Source organism: Mesoplodon bidens (genome assembly GCF_964165515.1).
Source record: "Mesoplodon bidens genome assembly, chromosome: 4".
Lineage (NCBI taxonomy): Eukaryota > Metazoa > Chordata > Mammalia > Artiodactyla > Ziphiidae > Mesoplodon > Mesoplodon bidens.
This window is the reverse complement of record NC_138160.1, coordinates 92414496-92437801: the sequence shown is the minus strand read 5'-3', so window position 1 is coordinate 92437801 and position 23306 is coordinate 92414496. Positions and strand designations below refer to the sequence as shown.

Sequence of the window (23306 nt, the reverse complement as noted above, 5' to 3'; positions counted from 1 at the left end):
TTCCAAAGACTAGACAGTAGGGGAAGGGATAAGTAGTAACCGTACAGCAGAGAAATCTGGCAAACACCACCTTCACCAAGTGATGAAGGTTAAAATTAACAGAGATGTCAGGTGGCTTCGAGTACCCCGATAGGATGTGACAAGAAGGGCACTTCACCTCTGTGGTATTCTTTCCAAAAACTCACTACCCCAGTTAATCATGTGGAAAAATGACAGGCAAACCCAAATTAGGGGGCACTCTAAAGGACACCTGTCCAATACTCCTCAACACTGTCAAGGTCATGAAAAACAAGGAAAGACTGAGAAACTGTCACATATCAGAGAAGGCAAGGAAACATGCCAACTAAATGCAATGTGGTTGCCTGGATTAGAGCCTGGAAGAGAGGGAGGACATTAAGGGGAAAGCTGATGAAATCCAAATAAAGTCTGGAGTTAATAGTAAAAAAAATTATTATTATTATTAAAATAAAAAGTCTCATGCAGTATGTGCACAGCTTTTTTGCTTAATAGTCACATAATTTGTCTTTTTAAAATCTCTGCAATAATCCTGTGAGAAAGGCACTAGTATTTTCATTCTACAGATGAGGAAAATGAAGCTCATTACAGTTTAAAAAATTCATTAACAATAGACAGCTAATAGGTACCAGAGTTGGAATGTATTTTTACACCACAGTTGCCACTGGGGGTTCTATTAATATCTGTTGGAGTCATGGGTTCATTTTATATGGCCTGCAGCCCTGATTTTTATTCTCAGAGTGCCTATAGCCAACTCATGTTCAGAATCTTGGAATCAGAAGACATTTCAAAAGACAATGATATCCAATCACTTAGGATTGTGATATCTAATCACCTTCTTCTTTACAGAGAGCCATTCCAGAATTAATACCCCTTAACTGAATGACAGTCAGTAAGACAGCTCCTAAGTCATCTGGTCTCTATTTTTTCCCCCTTTTTTCCTAGCCATTTGTATCTCATTAACACCTTTCTCAAAGTTTATTCATTTGTTTCTTAAGTGCTTCAAAGAAATCCCTTCACCAGAAAAGAGACTAAGACAATTAACAGCAGCTACTAAAGAAACATATGATGAAACCAAAAGTCAAACTTTATTTTACTAGTTAGGTACCAAGTTAGAGAAATATATTCTTTATGCATGGCTAATACTGATGTCATTTTAATACAAGAAGTCTTTTTTATGTGATATGTTTTTATCAGTGTACACAGACTACAGCCTGCTTTAAAATATTCCTAATCACATCTGGGGTTTTTTGTTTGTTTTTTTAACATCCTTAAATGATTTCCAGGACTCTCCTATTTATTTCTGAATCACAGTCAAGTTGCAGTGATTCTGGGTCTGGTTATTTAACTTTCCAGTGCAGAATGCATTATTCTCAATAAAAAATTAATAAATATATGACAAAGTTAAAGTTGGCACAAATAAGACCTCAAAGCTACAAAATGATTAATATTCTCTAATGTTAATGCTCTTCTTATAAGAAAAGCAAACTGTAAAAATTATAGAGAAAGACCCATCTACAGCAGTTATTTTAAACTACCCCAACTGTCCTTTTGTCTGAAGATATGGAAAACCTTAAGGTTATACCACACATTATTTTCAGTATGTGAAATACAAAAGAACAGCAGTCAGATATTTATAAATATTAACATCTTCTTTCTTGGACTGCCTCAAGCTCATGCAAAGTCATGCAGTGTTTACTCCATGCCTCTGTGTTGTCTGTTAGCTTCTCATTAACTGAGGAAACATGAACCTGATTCTTGAGAATTAACAATTTAAGATATAAAACTGACACAAACTATCAGAGAAGGCAATCTAGTGCTAAAGAAACACTGAACAAGTTAATAAATTCAAAAAGACCAAGCAAATGTTGGTAAACTGGTGCGTAACAAATCACAAGCATCACAGGTTACTCCACGTTGGAAACTGCATTTGGAACAAGCAGATGAAAGTGTGGTCAGAGACCCAGATGAACACTGGGTTCTTGGTCCTGAGAGAGGTGCATGACTCTATGAGTTGTGCCAGAATGCAGATCCAAGTTCTGATGGAAACATATGATTCTCAAGATGGGCCAAGTTTTATTTTTTAATAGCTGAGCTTCTAGCTGGCAACAAAAAAATCCTGTGCCAGCTGCTGAGGAAATAATATGCTGGGAGCTGGCAGGCACGGGCACTTGGAAAGCCAACAGGTATGGATATGGATGCACAGTGGATACCAAGGTGGTAATGCCAGAAGGCAGCTCCTAGATAAAGCCAAGGCCGCGCTATACTGCCTGTGAAGTGGGCCTCTTGACTGCATCCCCCAACATCTGGGAGAAGAACAATGGTGGGCATCTGGGGAAGGAAAAGTACATCACTTTCCTCAAGCTCTGCTTGCCACATTAGCCTAGATTAACTCGGGTTAGTTTCTGAGACACTGCAGGCAGATTCTGAGGTTGTGACCAAAGTTAGATAGATAGTGGGGGAAGGGGTACATGGGCATCTTGGCCAGCTCAACTGCCATAGCAAAATACATTGGGGGACATAAACAACAGATATTTATTTCTCACAGTTCTGGAGGCTGGAAGTTCAAGATCAGGGCGCCAACATGGTCGGGTTCTGGCGAGAGCTCTCTTCCTGGCTTGCAGACAGCTGACCTCTTGCTGTGTCCTCATATGGCAGAGGGAGAGAGAGTATGCTCTCCCATCTCTCTTCTTAAAAGGGCACAGATCCCATCATTAGGGCCCTACCCTCATGACTTCATCTAACCCTAACCACCTCTCAAAGGCCCCTTCTCCAAATACCATCACATTGGGGGTTAGGGCTTCAACATAAGAATCTATGGTGGGGACACAAGCATTCAGACCATAACAAGGGGAGATACAAGGAAAATGAAATGGACCTGGGCTCTTGTGGGACAATGGTAACAGGGAGAAGTCAGGTAGGGACAGAGAGGTGCTTGTGGGCTGAGGTGTAGCTAACTCAGAAAACAAAAAATAGCCCTAGGTGAGGAGTGACCTTCCTTCCATCCCTCAGCTCCATCTCTGCTCCCCTCTCTCCTATACACAATCTTTCTTTCACCATACTTCCCTGGCCTCTGTCATCAAAAACAAAGATGGAATAATTATTGGGCTGGCCAAAGAGATAGCTCAGGTTTTTTCCATACCATCTTACAGAAGTAAAAATGAGCAAATATAATAATGAGTACATGTCTCTAAAAAAGAGATTAGGCATTTAAAAAGTACAAAATAAGAAAAAAAATTATTCAAGGAGCCTCCAACACATTTACAAAGCCTTTGGAGCTTAGAACCCTACTTACTCCAAAAGCTGCTCTGTCTCCTGAACGGGCGGTAAAGAACTAAGGTAATCATCCAGAGAATTCAACTGGGAGAAAACATAGATGCACAGATGGTTGTGGCTAGAGAGTACCTTCAACAAAGATGATCTAATCACAGAAGGTCACACTATTCCCAGTTCATTCAGACATGGGGGGGCTCTTTAAGACAGAGCAGTCTGATAAAAGACCAGAGCCCCTAGCATTACAAAGGACTTTCAATTGCAGATGCCCTGCTGGTACAACTGACTCATTTACTCAACAAATATATATATATATATTTTTTAACACTTCAGTATTTTTTTTTTTAATAAATTTATTTATTTATTTATTTTTGGCTGTGTTGGGTCTTCGTTTCTGTGCGAGGGCTTTCTCTAGTTGTGGCAAGCGGGGGCCACTCTTCATCGCGGTACGCGGGCCTCTCACTGTTGCGGCCTCTTCTGTTGAGGAGCACAGGCTCCAGACGCGCAGGCTCAGTAGTTGTGGCTCACGGGCCCAGTTGCTCCGTGGCACGTGGGATCCTCCCAGACCAGGGCTCGAACCCGTGTCCCCTGCACTAGCAGGCAGACTCTCAACCACTGCGCCACCAGGGAAGCCCCTCAACAAATATTTAATGAGTGCTCACTACACACCAGGCATTGCAATAGGTCCGGGGACACAGTAATGAGCAAAGAGACAGAGGTCCTGCCCACAGAGGCTTACATTCTAAAGAGAAGGACAAAGACATTGAATAAGTAATTTCACAGTGTGCTGGTTTAGCAGAGGATATGCGTAGGAAAAACACCCTGAAGGAAGAGAGATTTAAGAGTGTGCTCATTTTCCTGCAGTTGTTCATCTAATTCTTCTACTATTTATTCATTCACTCGCTATTCCACAAACACTTATTAAGCACTTATGGGGGGCAGCTAGTAAGCTGGAGAATGGGCTTAGTAGTGGGGACAAAAGATGGATAAGATTCAGGGTTCCTCTGTCTGAGGAACAGATGCTCTGGTGGTGAAGGCCACAAAGCATTTACCTGTAAGACAATAAATGTGTGACATGGTATGAGAGCCGGGAGGCAGGAGAAACCTTCAGCTTAGGGGGCAGGGTGACTCTCCTGGAGGAGTTAGAAGGAGAAGGGCGTTTCAGGCCAGGAGAGTTTCACGCACAACACCATGGAGATATGAGGACCATAAGGGGTCCCTTGAGGATGGCAGGTAGGAGAGGAGCACCATAGTCTGACAGCCTGGTCTTGAACCCCAGCTCTGCTGCCCTCCCCAGCCGCGTGAGCTTGGACAAGCTGCTTGACCTTTCTGAGCTTCAGGCTCCTCATCTGAAAAATGATGCTCTTGTTGATCACCTCGTTGTATTATTGAAATAATTAGCAATGCACATAAAAAAAAAGGAAAATCTCAACACCAAGTTCCTGGTAAACACTCCACGGTGGTAATTAGAAGTGGTGGGGAACAAGGCTGGCAGGCAAGTTGGAGTCAGAATGCTAAAAGACCCAAGTAAGTTGGACTAAGGTTTTTTTTCCCCTGTAGCTACCTAATTTGGAATCATCATCCCCTACCTCCCACCTCGTGTCCTGTCTGGGGCACGATATTAAGCTTAAGTGCCAACCATGGAGCTAAGTGTTTTTGCATATGCGATCTAATTTCATCGTCAGAGCAACGTTGTGGTGGATATACTACCACAGATCTTCACTTTAGAAATGAGGCTTAGTGAGGTCTAGTGTTATGCCCAAAGGGACCCAGCCATCAAGCAGCAATTTTATCCTTCTTGTTTTCCTGCCTGCACCCTGTACCTTCTAGCTCAGCTCCTAGCTTAGCACCTGCCTGGCTCAGCAGTCCTCCTTCATCTCCACTCTCAACTGTCCAGAGTGCTCCCCCAGCCTCAAAGCTTTCCTGAGTAGCTGCCCTGCCCAACTGTGCCCTTGGGCTGCGCGTCCCTGAGCATCACTCCCCTCCACCACCTGCCAGCTCAAGCCGGGACTGGAGCTCTGCTGCCCCCTCCTGGCCTGGGCCAGAATCTCATCTGCTCCCTGGGGCCCTCAGCTCAGCTCTGACATTCCATTTCCTCAGTACCTCAAGATTTGAAAGAAGTGTACCATTTGCTGTGAATTATCCTGACAATTTCCTCAGGTTTCCACTCTGCTGATGTGGCATACATACACATGACAAGCTCTGTTTATTATTATGAGTTTAATTCGCTTCTAGATACAGGTTACACTCAGAACTCACAAGTTTACTTCACTGAACATTTTTATTACCTTATGTGTTCACACTGAGGGAAAAAGGAGAGGAAGGACTCAGAGTCCCATAGAAACCACTAAAAATGTTTCCACTCACACAAGAAATCTTCAGAGGCCTACTATGACTGAACACTCTAGGCCAGGCTGATTTACTGAATTATATAATTTGAATTTGGTTACATTTAATAACATAGTCTTATTTTCTCAGTGCTTGTCCTAACAGGGAGCTTTGAAAAAATAGATAAGATTCACCTGAATGAATAGGTAGCAGTGCATTTATATCCTGTTAAAGATAACACTTGGACTGACTAGTTGTCACAACTAAAGAACAATTTTGTACATCTGTGAAAGTCCCACATGGATGGTTGTCACTAAGTTAAAGAGTCACTAACTATCCCTTCAAGACAGTACAAGAAGTAAGGCAGACCAAGCTGAAAAGTACAAGAGGGATTTCCCTGGTGGCGCAGTGGTTAAGAATCCACTTGCCAATGCAGGGAACACAGGTTCGATCCTTGGTCCGGGAAGATCCCACATGCCGCGGAGCAACAAAGCCACAACTACTGAAGCCCATGACTAGAGCCCGTGCTCCACAACAAGAGAAGCCACCGCAATGAGAAGCCTGCACACCACAACGAAGAGTAGCCCCCTCTCGCCACAACTAGAGAAAGCCCACGTGCAGCAACAAAGACCCAATGCAGCCAAAAATTAAAAATAAATAAATTAATTAAAAAATTAAAAGTACAAGATTCTGTGCAATGCAAGCAAAAGTCCCTACTAAACAGTCCATGAAGACTGAAAGTGGGAAGAAATCATTCAAATACTGCATTATAAGTAACAATAAATGTGTGAACATAACTACAGATTTGCTATCCCCTACTCTTCTTTGTTCTGGTTTGTAATATTAGTCAAATTCTGTCTATAATCAAGACAAATCAAAGAAAGTAACACTTTTAATGAAGAATGCTACCACAAACTAGTAAAGAAAACAGTTAAGAGCATGTCATATGTATTACTTTTTTAGCAGACCATTCTAAACAGAGTGTTATCTCTAGTCTAGTTTTGTTTTTAAATATTTTTGCACCAAAATTTTGGTGAATTTTTCAACCATATCACCCTGAAGCATGACTTAAGAAGTAATTAACTGATGACGATGTATTTGTTAACCAAGTTAAACTCAGCATCCTGGCACTAGTGCTCACAACTCTCCAACCCCTGCTCACCAAACACTTCAGGCAAATGCAGTCACCTGCTTAAGCCAGCAGCTGACAAAATTTACCATGAAGTAAGTTAGGTATTTTGAAATTGAGGTTCTTGCCTATGAATTTTGGGTTCAACAACAACGAAAAACAAAATTCATTTCACCCTCTGCTTGACGGGCAAACTATTCCTTTTCTCTTTTTCTTTACTCTGCCATATGACTTTTTTGGTTACAATGGCAGTTACGTTCTTATCAAAATCTTTCATCGGGTAGTCTTAAAATGCATAACAAGTGCACATATGTGCCCACTTCCCCTTTCTGCACAAAGTCACACCTTGCAATATGATTTCTTTGTTTGCATTTTGATCTATGTATTTGCTTTAAAATCATTTTCATATAGCAAAATGTTAGTATTTAAATATAAGTAAAAAACGTATTCAGTAACCACTTAGAACTACCATTCTTTGATCCAGTAATCATCAAATAAAATGTTTTGAGCACATGCTCCCAAATTGTGTATACTTATGTACCTATAAATGCAATACATATGCTATTGAACCAATATGTAATGTTCTTTTCAAAACATTTTAAAAAAGCAAAAATTAGAAAAAAAATATGTTCTTCTAGCATCCCATTGTATTATGCACACCCTGTATATGAACATCCCACTTTGGAGACCTCTGCTCTAGTTAAGATATGAGTGACTGCTTTAGTTAGCTCTAAACTCTATTCAAACTAAGAAAGAATAACTTTTCGTAAAAAAAAATGCTTATTTAAACAGTCTCAACTTAAAGGACCTTAATTAGTCCACCTGTCCTATGTGTATGGCATATAGAAGGATTATTCAACATGCAGATAATATATCAGTAAACAGAAAAATGAATTAATTAAACTTTACTAATTAGAAGCAAATCTTTATTGATTATTTAGCATATTACTTTATAATGACTGTCACTTCAAATATAACAGAAGAATGAGCAACTTGAAATCTAATTATTATACACAAAACAAATGACCCTCCAATAGTCTTTGAATGTGAATGCTGATCATGGTATGGAAATTTAACTTAAACACCCTTCAAATAAAGCTACTTCATTTTCAAAAACATGAATGATGATTGGAGCTAGCCAACGTGCTACGTAGGTTAAGAACTGCAACTGATATAGTTTCAACAGATGTAGAAAAAGGATGAGAATGCACTTAAAGACTGTGCCCACTGGAAAAACTAATATCAGGTTGACATGTTCAAAGTAAAAGGGAGATTAAAGGTAATTCCTTGAATAAATGAAGTTTTGAGATCAGTTTAACCTGAAATTCTCGTATAACTGAGGAGGAGTAGAAGTTTACCTTGACTGATCTAGGTCAGGGGTCAGCAAACCTCTGGCCAAGGGCCTAATACAGCAGTCACTTATTTTTGAACAGTCCACAACTTAAGAAGAGTTTTTACATTTTAAAATGGTTTTTAAAAATCAAAAGAATGTGGTGTGAAAATTATATGAAATTGAAATTTTACTGTCATAAAGTTTAATTGGAACACAGCCATGTGCATTGGTTTCTGCGTTGTCTATGGCTGTTTTCACTCAATCATCAGAGTTGAGAGTTGCCACAGAGATCTGTGGCTCACAACACCTAAAATAGTTACTGTCTATCCCTTCACAGGCTCTTTACCCAGTGTAGGTAACTGATCTTAATCCCCTCAATCCCACACTTCCCCTTTTTATTCTAGTCTAGAGTGCCGGAGGGTTTCTTTTTCCTTTCTTTTTTTTCAACCAACATGGCAAGTTCTCTCTTACCCATCCCCCTCACTTATCTACATTGTGAGTTAGTGGCAAGTTCTGAGTCCCACATCTTTAGCCCAAGACAAAGCTGCTTCTACAGGCACCTTTTGCTCTCATAATGGTTTCTTTCTCTTTATCTATAATTTTGGTTTTCAGCTGATACAAACTTAGTCATTTTTTTTTACAGGCTTTCTTTGGTCTGATAATCAACTTACCCTCCCAACCTTATCTGTCATTACAATGTTCATGCTTTGTAAAGTCTGCAAAATAAAATGTACACCCCACATTCTTCTGCCAGGTTTTTTTTTTGCCTTTTTCTTTAGAATGTATTTTCCATCTAGAATGCTCTTCACCAAAGCTCTACCTTGTTAAAATCCTGCCAAAATTCAAGATCCACCCCTCCCAATGAAGACACCTCAATCTTCCCAGTCAGAATTATCACTCTGTTGTAAAGACTGCTGTAATTCTCATTATCTCCATCTGGTATTAGTTTTATTTATTTATTTATCTCATATTAGATTAATTGTTGGTGCCTTACAAGTAAACTATACATGTGGAGGCCAAGTAGTGTTTTATTTATCATATTCATTCATACTCTATCCCCCTCACCCTGCCCCCTACACCATACATTGCCTAGCTCATAGTTATTCAAAGGATCAGACCTGTAACAGAGAGGACATTAAGTGGCATGAAGACATGAAATTAAATAACAAGGAATCAAAAAATGACAACATCATTCTCTTTTCAATTATTTTCAATCATCTGTTTACATCAAGAAGAAAACCTCAATTTGTGCCACTATGGTTCTAACTTTGCTAATCTTTGATAATCTCCCTTTTTAACAAAGAGAAAACAATTCTCAGGCTTGGAGCCTTCTGGAGGCACGCATTTCTACCTATGATTTAGTAAAAATGTTTTGTTCTTATTGCCTCTATTTATGGGATGAATACTGGTTTTCAATTTAATGAAAATAAGTATTCTCAGTAAATAAATTTAGGTTAACAAAAATGAGGTGATTTAAACAAAAATATTAAGCAACTTAGAGCACAGATGGTATGCATATACAACAGAAATCAATGGTAATACATAAAAATGTCAGAAGCATTTGGTTGTAGCAGATAATCAACAAAGCCAAATGACTTTATTCCATCAAACTCCTTGTTAACCATCTATATAACTAAAAGAAAATCATGTAAAAGACTAGCTTCAAGCTTCTGAGACAGTGGTTCTCAACAGAGGAGGGGGGGACACTTGATAATGTCTAGAGACATTTTTGGTAGTCACAATTGGTGGGGGTGGGGTGGCTGGGGGAGGATTGCTACTGGCATCTAGTGGGCAGAGGCCAGGGACACTGCTACACATCTTACAATGCACAGGACAGCCCCACATCAAAGAATTATCTGGCCCCAAATGTCTACAGTGCCATAGTTGAGAAACTGCTCTAAGAGAAAGAGCAAGCTTTACAGGTACTACCCTTTGCCCATCGTTATAAATCATCCTCTATGCAGCACTCTGTCCCGATTTGATCTGTCACTGATAAGATTGCTGAGGAAAATCTCCCACCCAAATCTTTCATTATTTTACATCACCCACACAGCCACTGCCCTCCATTAGCAATTAGAATTTTAAAAATAGACTGCACTGAAGAGTACATGTCCTTTATATGCTAATACTATGCCATCAATATTTAGATCTAACTTCCTAATTAAACCATTGGAGTTATGAAATTTTCAGATTTTCCTGCACTATCAAATAGATTTTTAAAAATAATTAAGGTAAAGATTAATACAATTTGAGTAATACTTTGATTCTAGCTGCTATTGACTTCATGTAAAGTTATTCTTTGGCTTAAACTATATGGTTCATTGACTCAAATAATATATTTTGCAGAATAAACCTGACCTTGAAATTTTTTAAATTCAGTATTTTTTGTTAGATGTTAGCTTTCATGAAAGGGAGTCTAAAGAGAACTACTTTTTAAGCTAGCAAAAAAAAAATCATTAACATAAAACAACATAACAATTAGTAGTTGAAACAGTTCGCTTGGCTACCACTCAGTACTTTATTCTCAAAAGTATTATTGCAAACACATAATCCACACAGATGTGTCTGAGGGTAAAGCGTTTACAAGAAAGGTCTTTGAAGCTATTTTGTGGTTAGTGTTTTCGTTCTCTTTCTTTTTTTTCAAGTAAAGTTCACCAGAACAACTTAGAAGCTGATAGCACCTGTGTCTTTTTATTTTTTTTCCAAATTAGGAGTTATTTTTACCCTTGCAACAGTATTTAAACATGGAAAAATAGTGCATTCTTAAAGTAATGATCCTATCATAATCTTCACTTGACTTTAAGGCTCTTTACAATGAGAGTATTTTCAAATTTAGCATTTACTATGTATTAACTTTAGTGGTTGGCATAGCTTGGAGGCATTTCATGCTTTTAAATTCAAGTTGATTTAACTCCTAATTCTGACATGCCTGTGGTAAAATGATAGCAAAGGTGAAACTGAATCCCTTTCATTTCAGAGCCACAAAGCACTCTGCCAACAGAAAAGCAGCATTATTTTCAATATCAACAAGCTACAGAGGTGGCACTTATCAATACTGCCAAGAAAGGAAACCAGTGCTGAGTGAGATGAAGATCATGGTTACACACGTCAAACAGGTCACCAGACTTCCCTTTCCTTGGGGTCCTTAGAACTGAGATCATCACATCAGGACCCACAGTGCCTGGCCCACTTTGTTATCATTCATTCATTCTCTTCAAAATCATTTGTTGAGCACCTGCTGAGTACTGAGCACTATGTCAGGCAATGAGCACACAAGAGTGAACCAGCCCAATCTACAGACCCTGCCGCCTTCCAGAACTTGTAGTCAGTGTTGGTGCGAAGAGCCTGTGCAGCCCCAGTTTCTGTTCTCCCAATTGCAATCCCACCTTGCTACTGAGTCAACTGCCTGAGGAAAGAATCAGGTGCACAGAGAACAAGAGAGGGACTGAACAGGTATCCTTTAAATTTCTAGTGAGATAAAAAAAAAACCCAACATCATCCCCAAAAGAGCTTAAGATACCAAGTGCAGTGCGTGTGGCAGGAGATCCACAGCCAGCTGTGGGGATATGCTGGATAGGCTGTGGGGCCCTAAAGGACAGTGTGAGGGAAAGACCAAGAACCCAAGAAGCACTGGCTAAGAATGGCTCAGGAACGGACTTGAACAAACGGAAGGAAGGGAAAAGGGAAAAGAGAGGGTCCGATTCCTTCCCAGCCAGGAGCACAGGTTGGAGCCCTCCTTTCAGAAAATGCACACTTTGCTGTTTCCTCACAGGAAGCATTTGCTGACCATTACCTGGGAACAAAGTTACATGTTACTGAGTGGACTACAGCTCTGCTCAGGCCTCTGGATTCCTCCACTCCACAGTGAAGGTGCTCTTGGTCCAGCCTCCTGAATTGCTCAGCCAGTCCAGAATACACTCCACTCAGCAGGCCTCGTGGAGAAACTAGAGTTTTTCCAATAGTGTTTGAAAAGGGAAACACAATAATGTTGGAAGGAAAGACAGGGGGATTTTTCTTTACAGAGCTATGCAATCGGACACTACTCAATGTTACCAATTGGTCTTCATGGCATCTTTCGAAAGGAAGATACTCATACTCATACTTTAATCTGGCATACACAGATTTACGGCCTAAAACAGTACTTTTCAAACTGAATCACAACCTACTAGTGGGATGTGAAATCACATAGGTTCAACCAATATTTTTAAGGAACTAGAATAAAATTAAACAGCACAGAATAGGAAATATTAGAGTACATTGCTGGTAATAAAAATAAACATTGTTTTATGAAGCTTTTTTTCCCATTTTATATACACATATGACTCACTATCTAAATTTGTTTCCTGAGCAAGAACACACATAGCAAGGGATCCTATATAATTATACTTAAATTGGTTGCTATATAAGTTTTTTTTAAAAATTGTGAATCAAGTTGGGTGGTGGGCAGGTACTGAAAGTCATTAGCCTAAAGAAACTATAGTGAAATGTAATGGAAATTAAAAAAGAAAAGATTCCAAAAACTCAATTTCTATGCTGAAAAAGAGAGCAAACGTTAAGTATTTCTCAAAATACTTTAATTCTGTGATCTTCACACTTTTATTCTCTTGTCCTAATTATCTTTCATTTGCTTCCCTGAACTTGTGTGTGTGTGGGAATACATCTGATTTTGTTACAAACATTCTTTCAATCTCATACAACAGACAGAAACAAAAGGTGAGAAATAACTGAAGACAGAACATGGGTTTGGATGCACAGGGCCAAATCATCACCACAGAGCAGCCCAGGCCAAATCCTGTCCCTCTGTTTGCCAAACCACCCGGCAGAATCTGGACCAGAGGGAGGCTCCCTTCTCCCTTGGAAAAACCTTTAAAACACCAACTTCTCAAATCACTGGGCAAAGGACCAACCACCCTTTACGATATGGAGTCCTGAACAGGATCATGGCCAATTCATTTTTTTGAGTAGAATTGAATTTGTTGTAAACTTGATTTTTGTAAACTTTTAAACAAATTTTATAAACATAGCAGTATTTTCAAATGTGTTTTTTGGGAAAATAAATTAGTTTGCCTGAAACTCTTAGATAATTCCTTTCAACACCCTTCGGCCCCTGCTTCAGCCCCTGCTTCAGCTCCTGCTTCACCCTCATCCTGAAAAAAGAAAGCTATCACATTTACCCTGGAATGAATGGCTACATGTGGATTGGTGCTGTCAATACCATCCAGGGGATTCAAGTGGTTATAGCCTTGGGAATTTTGTTCCCTGATATCCCCAAATACATCCTCAAGCTATGTTGCCCTAATGGTCATTTGTCCAATTTTCTTGAATTCAGGAGTCACTAGCTTACAACACGTAGTTGTAATAGATTACTCTATAACTTAATCTATACTTGATCTGGAGGGAACTGTCTACATCCTGGAACTAACCACAATAGCACCACACAACACGAGGGGCATTGTTCTCTTACTCTTAATAACAACTGTGTTACTAATGAATTAAATATTTTGGCTTTAGAGTCATCACTGGCAGGCAGACTTGGCCCAAGACTGGGAGTAAAGAGAGTAAAGACTTGAAACCAATCGACTGAGCCTCAACGTTACCACTTGTGAGGAAGAAAACTTGTCACTCAGTCAATATCTACAATTATAATTCTGTTGCATTCTCTGGCTTTATAGATTCTTACTAATTATATTTGTAACAGAGTTGCTTTATGTTTTAGGTTTATTTTGTTGAAAAAAAAAACTTTGACCATGAAGTGATAATATTTCTCAAAGTCTCAACCAAATGGAGTAAGTATGCACCTCACCAATTCTGCCATATACAGCGAACTTACCTAATATACATGAATACTGAAAAAGAGGACAGAAGTAACAATGTTAAATCTCTTCTCAAAATATTTTAATTCTGTGATTTTCATGGTAATCAAATGATTAGCTAGCAGAATGAGAGTCTTAGCAATGTATAATTGATTTATATTCACGCTCCAAAATTTAGTACAAAATATAACAACCTGTTTTAAAAAGTATAATAAACTCCAAATTCCTTAGGTTTTCCCTATGAAGTCTACCATCTTGTATATATACACAATTTGTAGTTTATTCATTTTTCTACCCATTTTCCCATTCCTTACATTAAAGGAAATTTCTTGAGCTTCCTGAGGGCAAAGCTTAATCACAAAGATAACGTGTGCTGATGGTAAGTCATAGCCAATTAGGAGCATCTAAGGTAAACATTACTCAGAAAGCAGTTAGATTTGGTGTTGAGACAGTCCCTGGAGCACCATCAGGCACTTCCTCTACTAGGTGGCAGTTTCTAAAACTCACCAATTTTAAGTAGATTATCACTTTAATCAGAAGTTTACACTGTTCCACTGCAGCTCATCATACAATTATGTAGACTTCAAACCTTACAGAAGGAGATATTTCAGTTTCAGCCTACTAGGGAATGCATACTACAGCAGATCTTCAGATGAACATTGAAAAACTTGATCAGAACAGGATGTTTATGTATGCATTATTCAATGCTCAAATATTCTGAAACATTTTAAAACAGTGGCAACTCCTAAATTTTCATTCAGAAGTTTTGCTTTTCTTCCACACCTTCTGCACTCAGTGAGCCATTAATAGTAGTGGCAATTTGGAGGGGAAAAGTGGCCCCTACACAGTCCCACTAGGTACCAACATCCAGAATCCCACACTGTAGTCTCCAATGACATAAAAAAGAAAATGGCTGTTAGCTAAACTGTTTCCAGCAAAAAAAGAATGGAAAATAAAATTGCAAAGAATAGTAAGTACAGAAGCTTCAACTTGTTAAATGCTGAAATTACATCTTTAGATTCCCCATAATAAAGGGCCTGGTTCTAAAATGAGTGTTGAAAAGAAGGCCCTTACCTATGGATAGCAGAAAGGAAAAAAGCAAAAAGGAAGAAAGGGAAAAATATTTTTCAATGGATAAAAATATGAGTTCATATGGCATCATTCACATGGCAAAACCACTACCTGTTTGGATCTTCACAGAAGGGATGAGGAACATTTCTACAACCCCAGGGAGGTGGTTTTCTGCATACATAATTTAAACAAATCACTCCAGCACATGAAAGAAGAGCCGCAGAACTCTTCTCACTAATTACCACCCCAAGTGCTGCTTTTTCTTTAAAGCCACACTAGTTCATTATTCTGCCTTCAACTCTCTTAAATGATTCATTTCCCCTTCACTCCTGAGCAGGCTCTGCAGGGAAGCTAGTGTTTAAGTTTAATTTCTAGTGCCACTTGCTTTGAAGAGCTTGAAGAGGGGAAAGAGAATCTAATTTAATAATTCTGTCATGATTTGGAGAGGCTCCCTCCGCCCCCCAACCCAAAAAATAACTGGACAAACAGGACCCCCTGGCAAGATATAATCCTGAGCAAAGACACCAGTTGGGAAAGCAGGGCCCACGTGCGGTGGGAGCTGTCACGCAAGGGAAGTGGCACGCGGTGAGGAGGAGGGAGAGTGGGAGAGAGTCGGGCTGCTGCTAGCAGCTGCACCGGCCTGGGCGCTCCCGGGGAGACCCGACTCGCACTTGCACTGAGCTCTCTCCCAGAGCGGGTAGAAACCGAAGGGCAGGGAGGCCGGCTCCCGCATCCTCGGGAGCTGTCGCTACGAGAGGGAGACAGCCCGCTGCGCGCCGCGGGCTTCTCCAGAAGCCCGAGCCCGCGCACAGGGCGCGCGGCTCCACCAGGTCCAGGGCGCCCCCCAACGCCCCAGCTCGCCACCCCGCCCCCTCCGCCTTACCGTCCCAGCTCCGACTCCACCTCGAAGAAATCGCTCAAAGCATCCCTGTTGGAGCCGTCGATCCAGTAATCCGGGATGAGGCTCCCGGCCCCCGGGGCCACACTGGCGGTGACCGAAGAGCAGGACGAGGCGGAGCACGAGGGCACCGTGACTTTGAGCATCTTCGCGGCGGGACTCCGGAAGCCGCCGCCGCGGTCGCCACCGTTGCCAGAGCGAGAAGCCCCGCCGCCAGTCACCGCCTGCGAACGCAGGAGCGAGAGGTGGCGTCCTTCAAACACACGCACACACCCACGGCCTCCTCCCCCGGCGCCGTCAGCCGCGCTCGGGCTGCGGTTCCCTTTCTGCACGCTCTAGCGGGAGGGTGGGCGGAGAAGGGGCCGAGGAACTGGGAGACGGTGTGGAGGGAGAACCCCAGTTACCGCTGGCGAGAGAGAGGAGGCGGAGGCACTGCAAAGGAGAGCGGTTCCCTCCCCCTTCGGTCCTTCCCTCCCCACCTCCCTCCACAATGCCTTTCCAACCCCCCTCCCTTTTTTTCCTTTCTCCCTCTCTGGCAGTGGCTGCGGTGGAGCCAGCTAGGGCGCCTCCGGATGCTGGAGACTGGGGAAGGCACAAGGGGCAAAGCATCATCCCACGCTACCTCCCGCTGGAATCGGGTGCCTGGAAGAGACCGAACGCACGACAATCGCTCCGAGTGTTGAGCGCCCAGCGCGCTCTGGGAGCACATGGGTCCGGGTGGCCAGCAGGATGGTGAGAAAGGGACCTGGCTGTTGCTGGCGCAACTCATCTCTCCTTGAGCGCGTCTAGGTGGCGAGCCCCTCCCACCCAGCACCAGCTAACCTGCCATCCCTTGTTCCTCCCTCTGTCAAAGGTTATATTGACGGCTGGGAAGGGTGTCCTCTGGTCGCCAATCCTCCAGGGCTCCTATGCCCAGAGCCAGTGAAAGCTGGAGGAAAGGGAAGTGCCTGGGTCCACGGTGACCTGACTCACCTTTGAATGAAGACTTCAGTTGTAATAGGTGCTGTCGTGCTGCTGCTGGCACTGCCTCCTGTGGCACTTTTGGAGCTCCTGGAAGAGCAGGTATTTGCTATGTCCAGTTGACTCCCAGCTTCTGAAGGCTAGGAACAGAAGTGACCCAGAGAATTACAGGTTTGGAAGGGCCCTATGGAAGCCAACTAGTCCAGCCCTCTGCCTTAAAGCAGGACTTGTCATCATTCATGACAGAGAAGACTGCTACATTTAAAGCTCTTTCCTCTTCCCAAGAGATGTGTCCCATCACAAGCATTCTAATGTCTGCCCATCAACCTTTAGGCTATCCTTCTAAGTATTGGTTAAATCTATATCATTTATATTTCTACCCTTGAACTTTTTTTAGATTTCAGCAGAAATGAACAATTAGTCATTATATTCTGTAATGAATCTTTGTATATATAAAGACATTACATCATATCTCATTTCTGGCTAAATAACTTTAAGCCCTTTATTTAATCTTACTTCACAGGTATTACTTTTAGTCTTTTTTTCTTTTCTGACTTTCCTGCAACATGCATTAAACTCTTCTCAGTGTGTCCCCATTCCTGATTACACCAGTAAACACAGTCCAATAGTTTCCTCTATTACTGATTAATTTCTTACCCTTCAGAGCTTTTGTGCTATATTGGTGAACTACCAAAAACAAAGCAAAACCAAAAAAAGCAAAAACAAAACCCCTCAAATCTAACCACTTAATGATAGGTATTGACCCTTAGTTGATAGGAAATGAAAAATAAACTATACAGAAACTATTCTTCACAGGTAATTTTACGAAGATTAGCATATGATCAGTTTACAAATGGCCTAAAAAATAGCAAGTACATGTAGATTCATGCAGATTCAATTAATACTGAATTATATGGTGAAAGACAAAATGCTCACATGACTTGTTACTTTTCAGAGAATGAATTCACTAATCTTCACGTTAGAAAACCAAGTACACAAGCAAAGCAAGCTGATGAAGCTCTTGAAAGTAAATTCTAGTTCTTACTAAATCAGTTTCCCTTGGCACTGACTGGTGGTGGGATGGGCATGAAGAAGTGGCTAGGTCACTTTCCTTTACACCTTTTTGAGGTAAGTCCTGAAGTGGCAGCACTGCATGTAGATACTTGTCTGTTGTGAGCAATTCTTTTATTCACAATTCTTTTCAACTCATGAGTTGAAAGCAAGCATATTACACTGAAAGAGACAGTAAGCCTTTTTTTCTCCTGCTATTTTAGGGAACAATAGCTAGAGAAACACCATTTCATGATACAGAGGTGATAGTAGAATTGATATTTACATTCAACATTGGTTTAGCTATTTGACACCTATGCTTTTCACAACTGACTTTTGTAAAAGTGTTATTAGCTGCAGCTTAAAAAGAGGGTATTTGGTTTCATGAATGTAGTTTATTTAAAAACTGAAGATGAAAAAATTTATTTTAAAACAGATGAAACAGGAATAGAATCTATGCAATTTATTGTCACTCATTATGAAATATCACCTAAAATGACAGAAAAGAAACAAATGCATATATCCACAAAAAGAAAGAAGAAATAATATCAACTAAAACTTAAAATCTTGGAACAAATGAACAAATGGTCACTCGTTCAGAAGACTGGGTAGACCTGAAACCCAGATTTGCAATGGGAGAAGCCAATATGAAGAAATATAATTCTTACCACAGAATTCCAGAAATGCTCAGGAATTAGAGTACCAGATCTTTCTAAAAGTGGAGTGAGGATAAGACATTGGTTCAGTGCTTTTTTATAAGAAGCTCTTAGGCCTCTACATTTCTTCTTCTATCATTCACAGCCAAAAAACACACTTCCTAAGCTCTTCGAAAAGAGAGCACATTTAATCTTTGGAAATTTTGAACAAAAAATGAACTGTGTCTTAGATCACAAGGTATAGCTACAAATGTATTAAACACAGAGGGATTCATGAAACTCTATATAATAAACAATGAGACTTGCAGGTCCAACAGGCTCCCAGGATGCTGAAAAATAGGCTTGTATCTATCACAATCTCAGCCATGCAGAAATTGGAGGATTCCTCAATGAGAAAACTAAACAACCCAAGGGGAGGGGGATCTCTGGATACTGACAATTAGGATACCACCCCCGCCAACAAAGGAACTTGGCTTTTGTTAACACCATACAGTGAAGCCCATCATTGAACAGGATCAGGAACCCAAAGCTTCTAATGAGCTATTTTATGTCTCACTCAAATATAAATGGACAAGTTTCCATTCTGGTATGGCGAAGTAGCTGGTATGACTAACCTTCCTGAATATGACAATTATAATCTCTGAACTAAGTATAAAAACAGTTATTTAAATGTGCAGAAAGAACCACCAAAATCAGAAAACTGGAAATGATGCAACCCATGAAAGAAAGAACTCTTCTGAATAAGATGCACATTTATGCAACTTTTCCTCTGAGGGCTCTGCAGGCAGCAAACTCTTAGTAGCTTGAGGTGTCAGAAAACAGAATTCAAGCCTGGCAGAGAGGCTAAAAATTGAGGAGGAAATTCCAGAAAGAAGGGACCACAGTGGAAGAATCCAAAAATCTACATGTAAAATGTGCTCAAATAATAGGCTAATCTCTGAGCTACAAATATGTGTGGGAAATTCTGAGGAACCCAGCAAAAAGGACAAAGCAATAACTGGAAGGTTGAAAACACTGAGAAGAAATTTTAGCTGTTCTTCACCACAGGGGAGACATGGTTTGAAATATGAGTCCCATCAAATTTAACTGTGGGTTAGGAGAAAAAAAATCTCTTCAGGAAAATGATAATGGAATCCAGAATCTCTCCAAGGAGTCACCGACAATCCAATCTACACACACACATGCACAGACACACACACACAAAGATTAGATACATGAAGTGGTAGGAAAATGTGAACCATAGTCAAAAGAAAAATCAGTCAATAGAAACCAACCCCAAGACGACTCATAGGTTGATATTCATGGACAAATTATTTTAAACTGCTATTATAAATATGTTCAAATAATTAAAGGAAAAGATAGTCATAATTAGTGTACAGATGGGTATTCCTATCAGAGATATGAAAATGATTCAAAAGAAACAATTAGAAATTTAAGAACTGAACAAGCAAACTACCTGAAATTTGGGGGAGAAAATCATTCAAAGGGTTTACAGAAGTGTGCAGATTGCAGGAGAAAGGGTGGGTGAACTTGAAAATAGAATATGGTATCCAATCTCCAAGATCATCCCCACTGATTTTCACTTCTTAGTATTCATGCTCTTCTAAGTTTACCTACCACATTAAATTACGGTTGACTTATGTGACAAATAGAATATGGTGGAAATAAAGGTGTGTGATTTCCAAGGTCATAAAAGCATTGCAGATTCTGCCCTGATCTCTTGGATTGCTTATTCTGATGGAAGCCATGACATGAGGATACTCAAGCAGCTCCATGGAGATGCTGATGGGGAGAAGAACCAGCTTGCATGAGAGTAAGCCACAATTGAAGTAGATTCCCCAACCCCAATCAAGCCTTCAAATGACTGCATCTCCAGCCAACATTTGACTATAACCTCATGAGAGACCTCAGCTGAAACCACCCAACAATTCAGAATTTCAGATGATTCAGAATTCTAAATTCATAGAAACTGTGAGAGCTAAATGATTATTGCTGCTATAAGTCACTGAATTTTGGAGTAATTTGTTATGAATCAACAGAGAACTAATAAAAACAGAAATTATCCAATCTAGAGAAAAAGAAAAAAATATTTTTTAAAAAATGAGCAATTCTCAGTGAATTTTTGGACAATATCAATTTATCTTACATGTAACTGAATTTCTAGGAGGAAAGGTGAAAGATTCAGGCAGAAAATTTATTTGAAAAAATAATAGTTGAGGGCTTCCCTGGTGGCGCAGTGGTTGAGAATCTGCCTGCTAATGCAGGGGACATGGGTTCGAGCCCTGGTCTGGGAGGATCCCACATGCCACAGAGCAACTAGGCCCGTGAGCCACAACTACTGAGCCTGCGCATCTGGAGCCTGTGCTCTGCAACAAGAGAGGCCGCAATAGTGAGAGGCCCGTGCACCGCAATGAAGAGTGGCACCCGCTTGCCACAACTAAAGAAAGCCCTCACACAGAAACAAAGACACAACACAGCAAAAATAAATAATTAATAAACTCCTACCCCAACATCAAAAATAATAATAATAATAATAGTTGAAATGTCCTCAAATTAGGTAAACGACATCAACTTACAGATTCAAGAATCTCAGAAACCCAAACAGAGTAAATAGAAGTAAAATCACACATAGGTCCATCTGAGTCAAATGCTCCCAACAATAGATTTTTTTTAAAGTTCTGAAAGCAGCCTCTTCTGAGAGAGAGAACGAGGTGGGAGGGGGAATATATTATATATAAAGGAAAGTAATACAAATGACAGGTGATGCCTCATCAAAAATACTATAGGACAAAAAAAATGGAATTATATCTCTAAAATTTTTTAACTTTGAAGATATTTAACTACTGAAAGAAAAAAAAAAACCAGTAGATCCAGAATTCCATACCAAAGGAATATTTTTAGGCTGAAGGGAAATAAACAAGATGGAAACTCAGACATACAGCCCACCCCAAAAAAGACAGCAAAAATGGGACATATGGGTAAATAAAAAAGGCTATATTTCATATTCTTCTCTTATTTAGAAGACCACTCATGGTTTAAGGCAAAAATTATAACACTGAATTTTGTGGTTTATAATATATGTAGGGGTAAAATACAAAATACTACATATAATTCCTTCTAAATAATATTCAAGAAAAGGCAAAATGAAGTGACAGAATGTAGACTGGTGGTTCTCAGGGGCCAAGGAAGGATAGAGGATTGACTGAATATGGGTTTGGGGGGATTTGGCTGGTCACAGAAAGTTCTGTATCTTGAGTTCGATCGTTGGTACATGATTTCATGCATTTGTCAAAACTCTTCAATTATACTTTTAAAAATAATGGATTTTATTGTGTGCAAATTGTATCTCAATAAAGCCAAATAAAAACTGTAACAGTAGCATCAGCAATTCTTTTAGGTAAAATTAAAAGTCCATAAATATTGAAAAGGAAGACATTAAACTGTTCCCATTTATAAATGACTCAATTTTTACATAGAAAATCCTAGGATTTGACTTAGGTTCCTAATATTAATAAGTGAATTTGGCAAGGTCACAGGGTACAAGGTCAAAATAAAATAATCAACTATATTTCTACATGCTGCAGGAAACAACTGGAAATGCAATAAAAATATTTCATTCACAACAGGGGTCCTCAACCCATGGGCTGCAGACTGGTACTGGTCCGTGGCCTGTGAGGAACCAGGCCACACAGCAGGAGGTGAGAGGTGAACAAGTGAGCGAAGCTTCATCTGCCGCTCCCCACCACTTGCATTACCACCTGAACCATCCCCCCCCCACCCCCGTCCATGGAAAAATTGTCTTCCATGAAACTGGTCCCTGGTGCCAAAAAGATTGGGACCACTGATTTACAATATAATAAAACAAGCATAAAATATTAGAAATCGATTCAACAGAAGGTATTCAAATCTTTTACAGTGAAAACCACCATATATTGCTAAGAGAAATAAATGGAAAGATATACCATGTTCATTGATTGAAGTTTCAGTATTGTTAACAAATCGATTTTCCCCTAATTGAGATGTAGACTAATGCTAGTAGGCTTTGTTTGGAGAAATTGAAAAGTTTATTCTAAAATGTATAAAGAAATACAAAATACCTGGAATATAAAAATAATCCTAAAAAAGAACAAAGTTGGAGGTCTCATTATATCTGATTTCAAAATATACAATAAAGCTACAGAAATAAAGACAGTGTGGCATTGGTGTAAGGAAAGAAAGAATAGGTTAATGGAAAAGAATAGAGTTTAGAAGTAAAATGATACACGTGGTCAATTAATCTTTGAAAAAAGTAACAAAGCAATTTAATGGGCAAAGAAAAGTCTTTTCAATAAATAGTACTAGAACAATTGGACAAATATATAGGTAAAAATGAACCTCAAAATTTTCCTTGTACCACAAAAATTAATTTAAGACAGATCATAAACCTATGCATATAAGCTAAAATTACAGTAGTACTTTTTTTTTTTTTTTTTTTGCTGTACACGGGCCTCTCACTGTTGTGGCTTCTCCCATTGTGGAGCACAGGCTCCGGATGCGCAGGCTCAGCAGCCATGGCTCACAGGCCTAGCTGTTCCACGGCATGTGGGATCTTCCTGGACTGGGGCACGAACCCGTCTCCCCTGCATCGGCAGGTGGACTCTCAACCACTGCGCCACCAGGGAAGCCCTACAGTAGTACTTTTAAAAGAAAAGACTAAATCATATCTTCAGGAACTTACAGTAGATAAAAATGTCTTAGGACAAACTGAGCTCTAAACATAAAAAAAATTAAAAATTGGAAT

The 23306-nt window shown here is 40.0% G+C and overlaps 1 protein-coding gene across 1 annotated transcript in view; it reads right to left on the bottom strand.

Moving 5' to 3' along the window:
• Positions 1-16021, bottom strand: part of CAMK4 (calcium/calmodulin dependent protein kinase IV) — a gene marked incomplete at its 3' end in the record, with an annotated part of 225076 nt that extends 209055 nt beyond the window's left edge. Inside the window, exon 1 of the mRNA XM_081231304.1 lies at positions 15846-16021. Within this exon, the coding sequence (XP_081087430.1) occupies positions 15846-16006 (161 nt within the window). The 5' untranslated portion in view covers positions 16007-16021. The remainder of the gene's footprint in view (positions 1-15845) is intronic.
• Positions 16022-23306: the final 7285 nt, after the last annotated feature.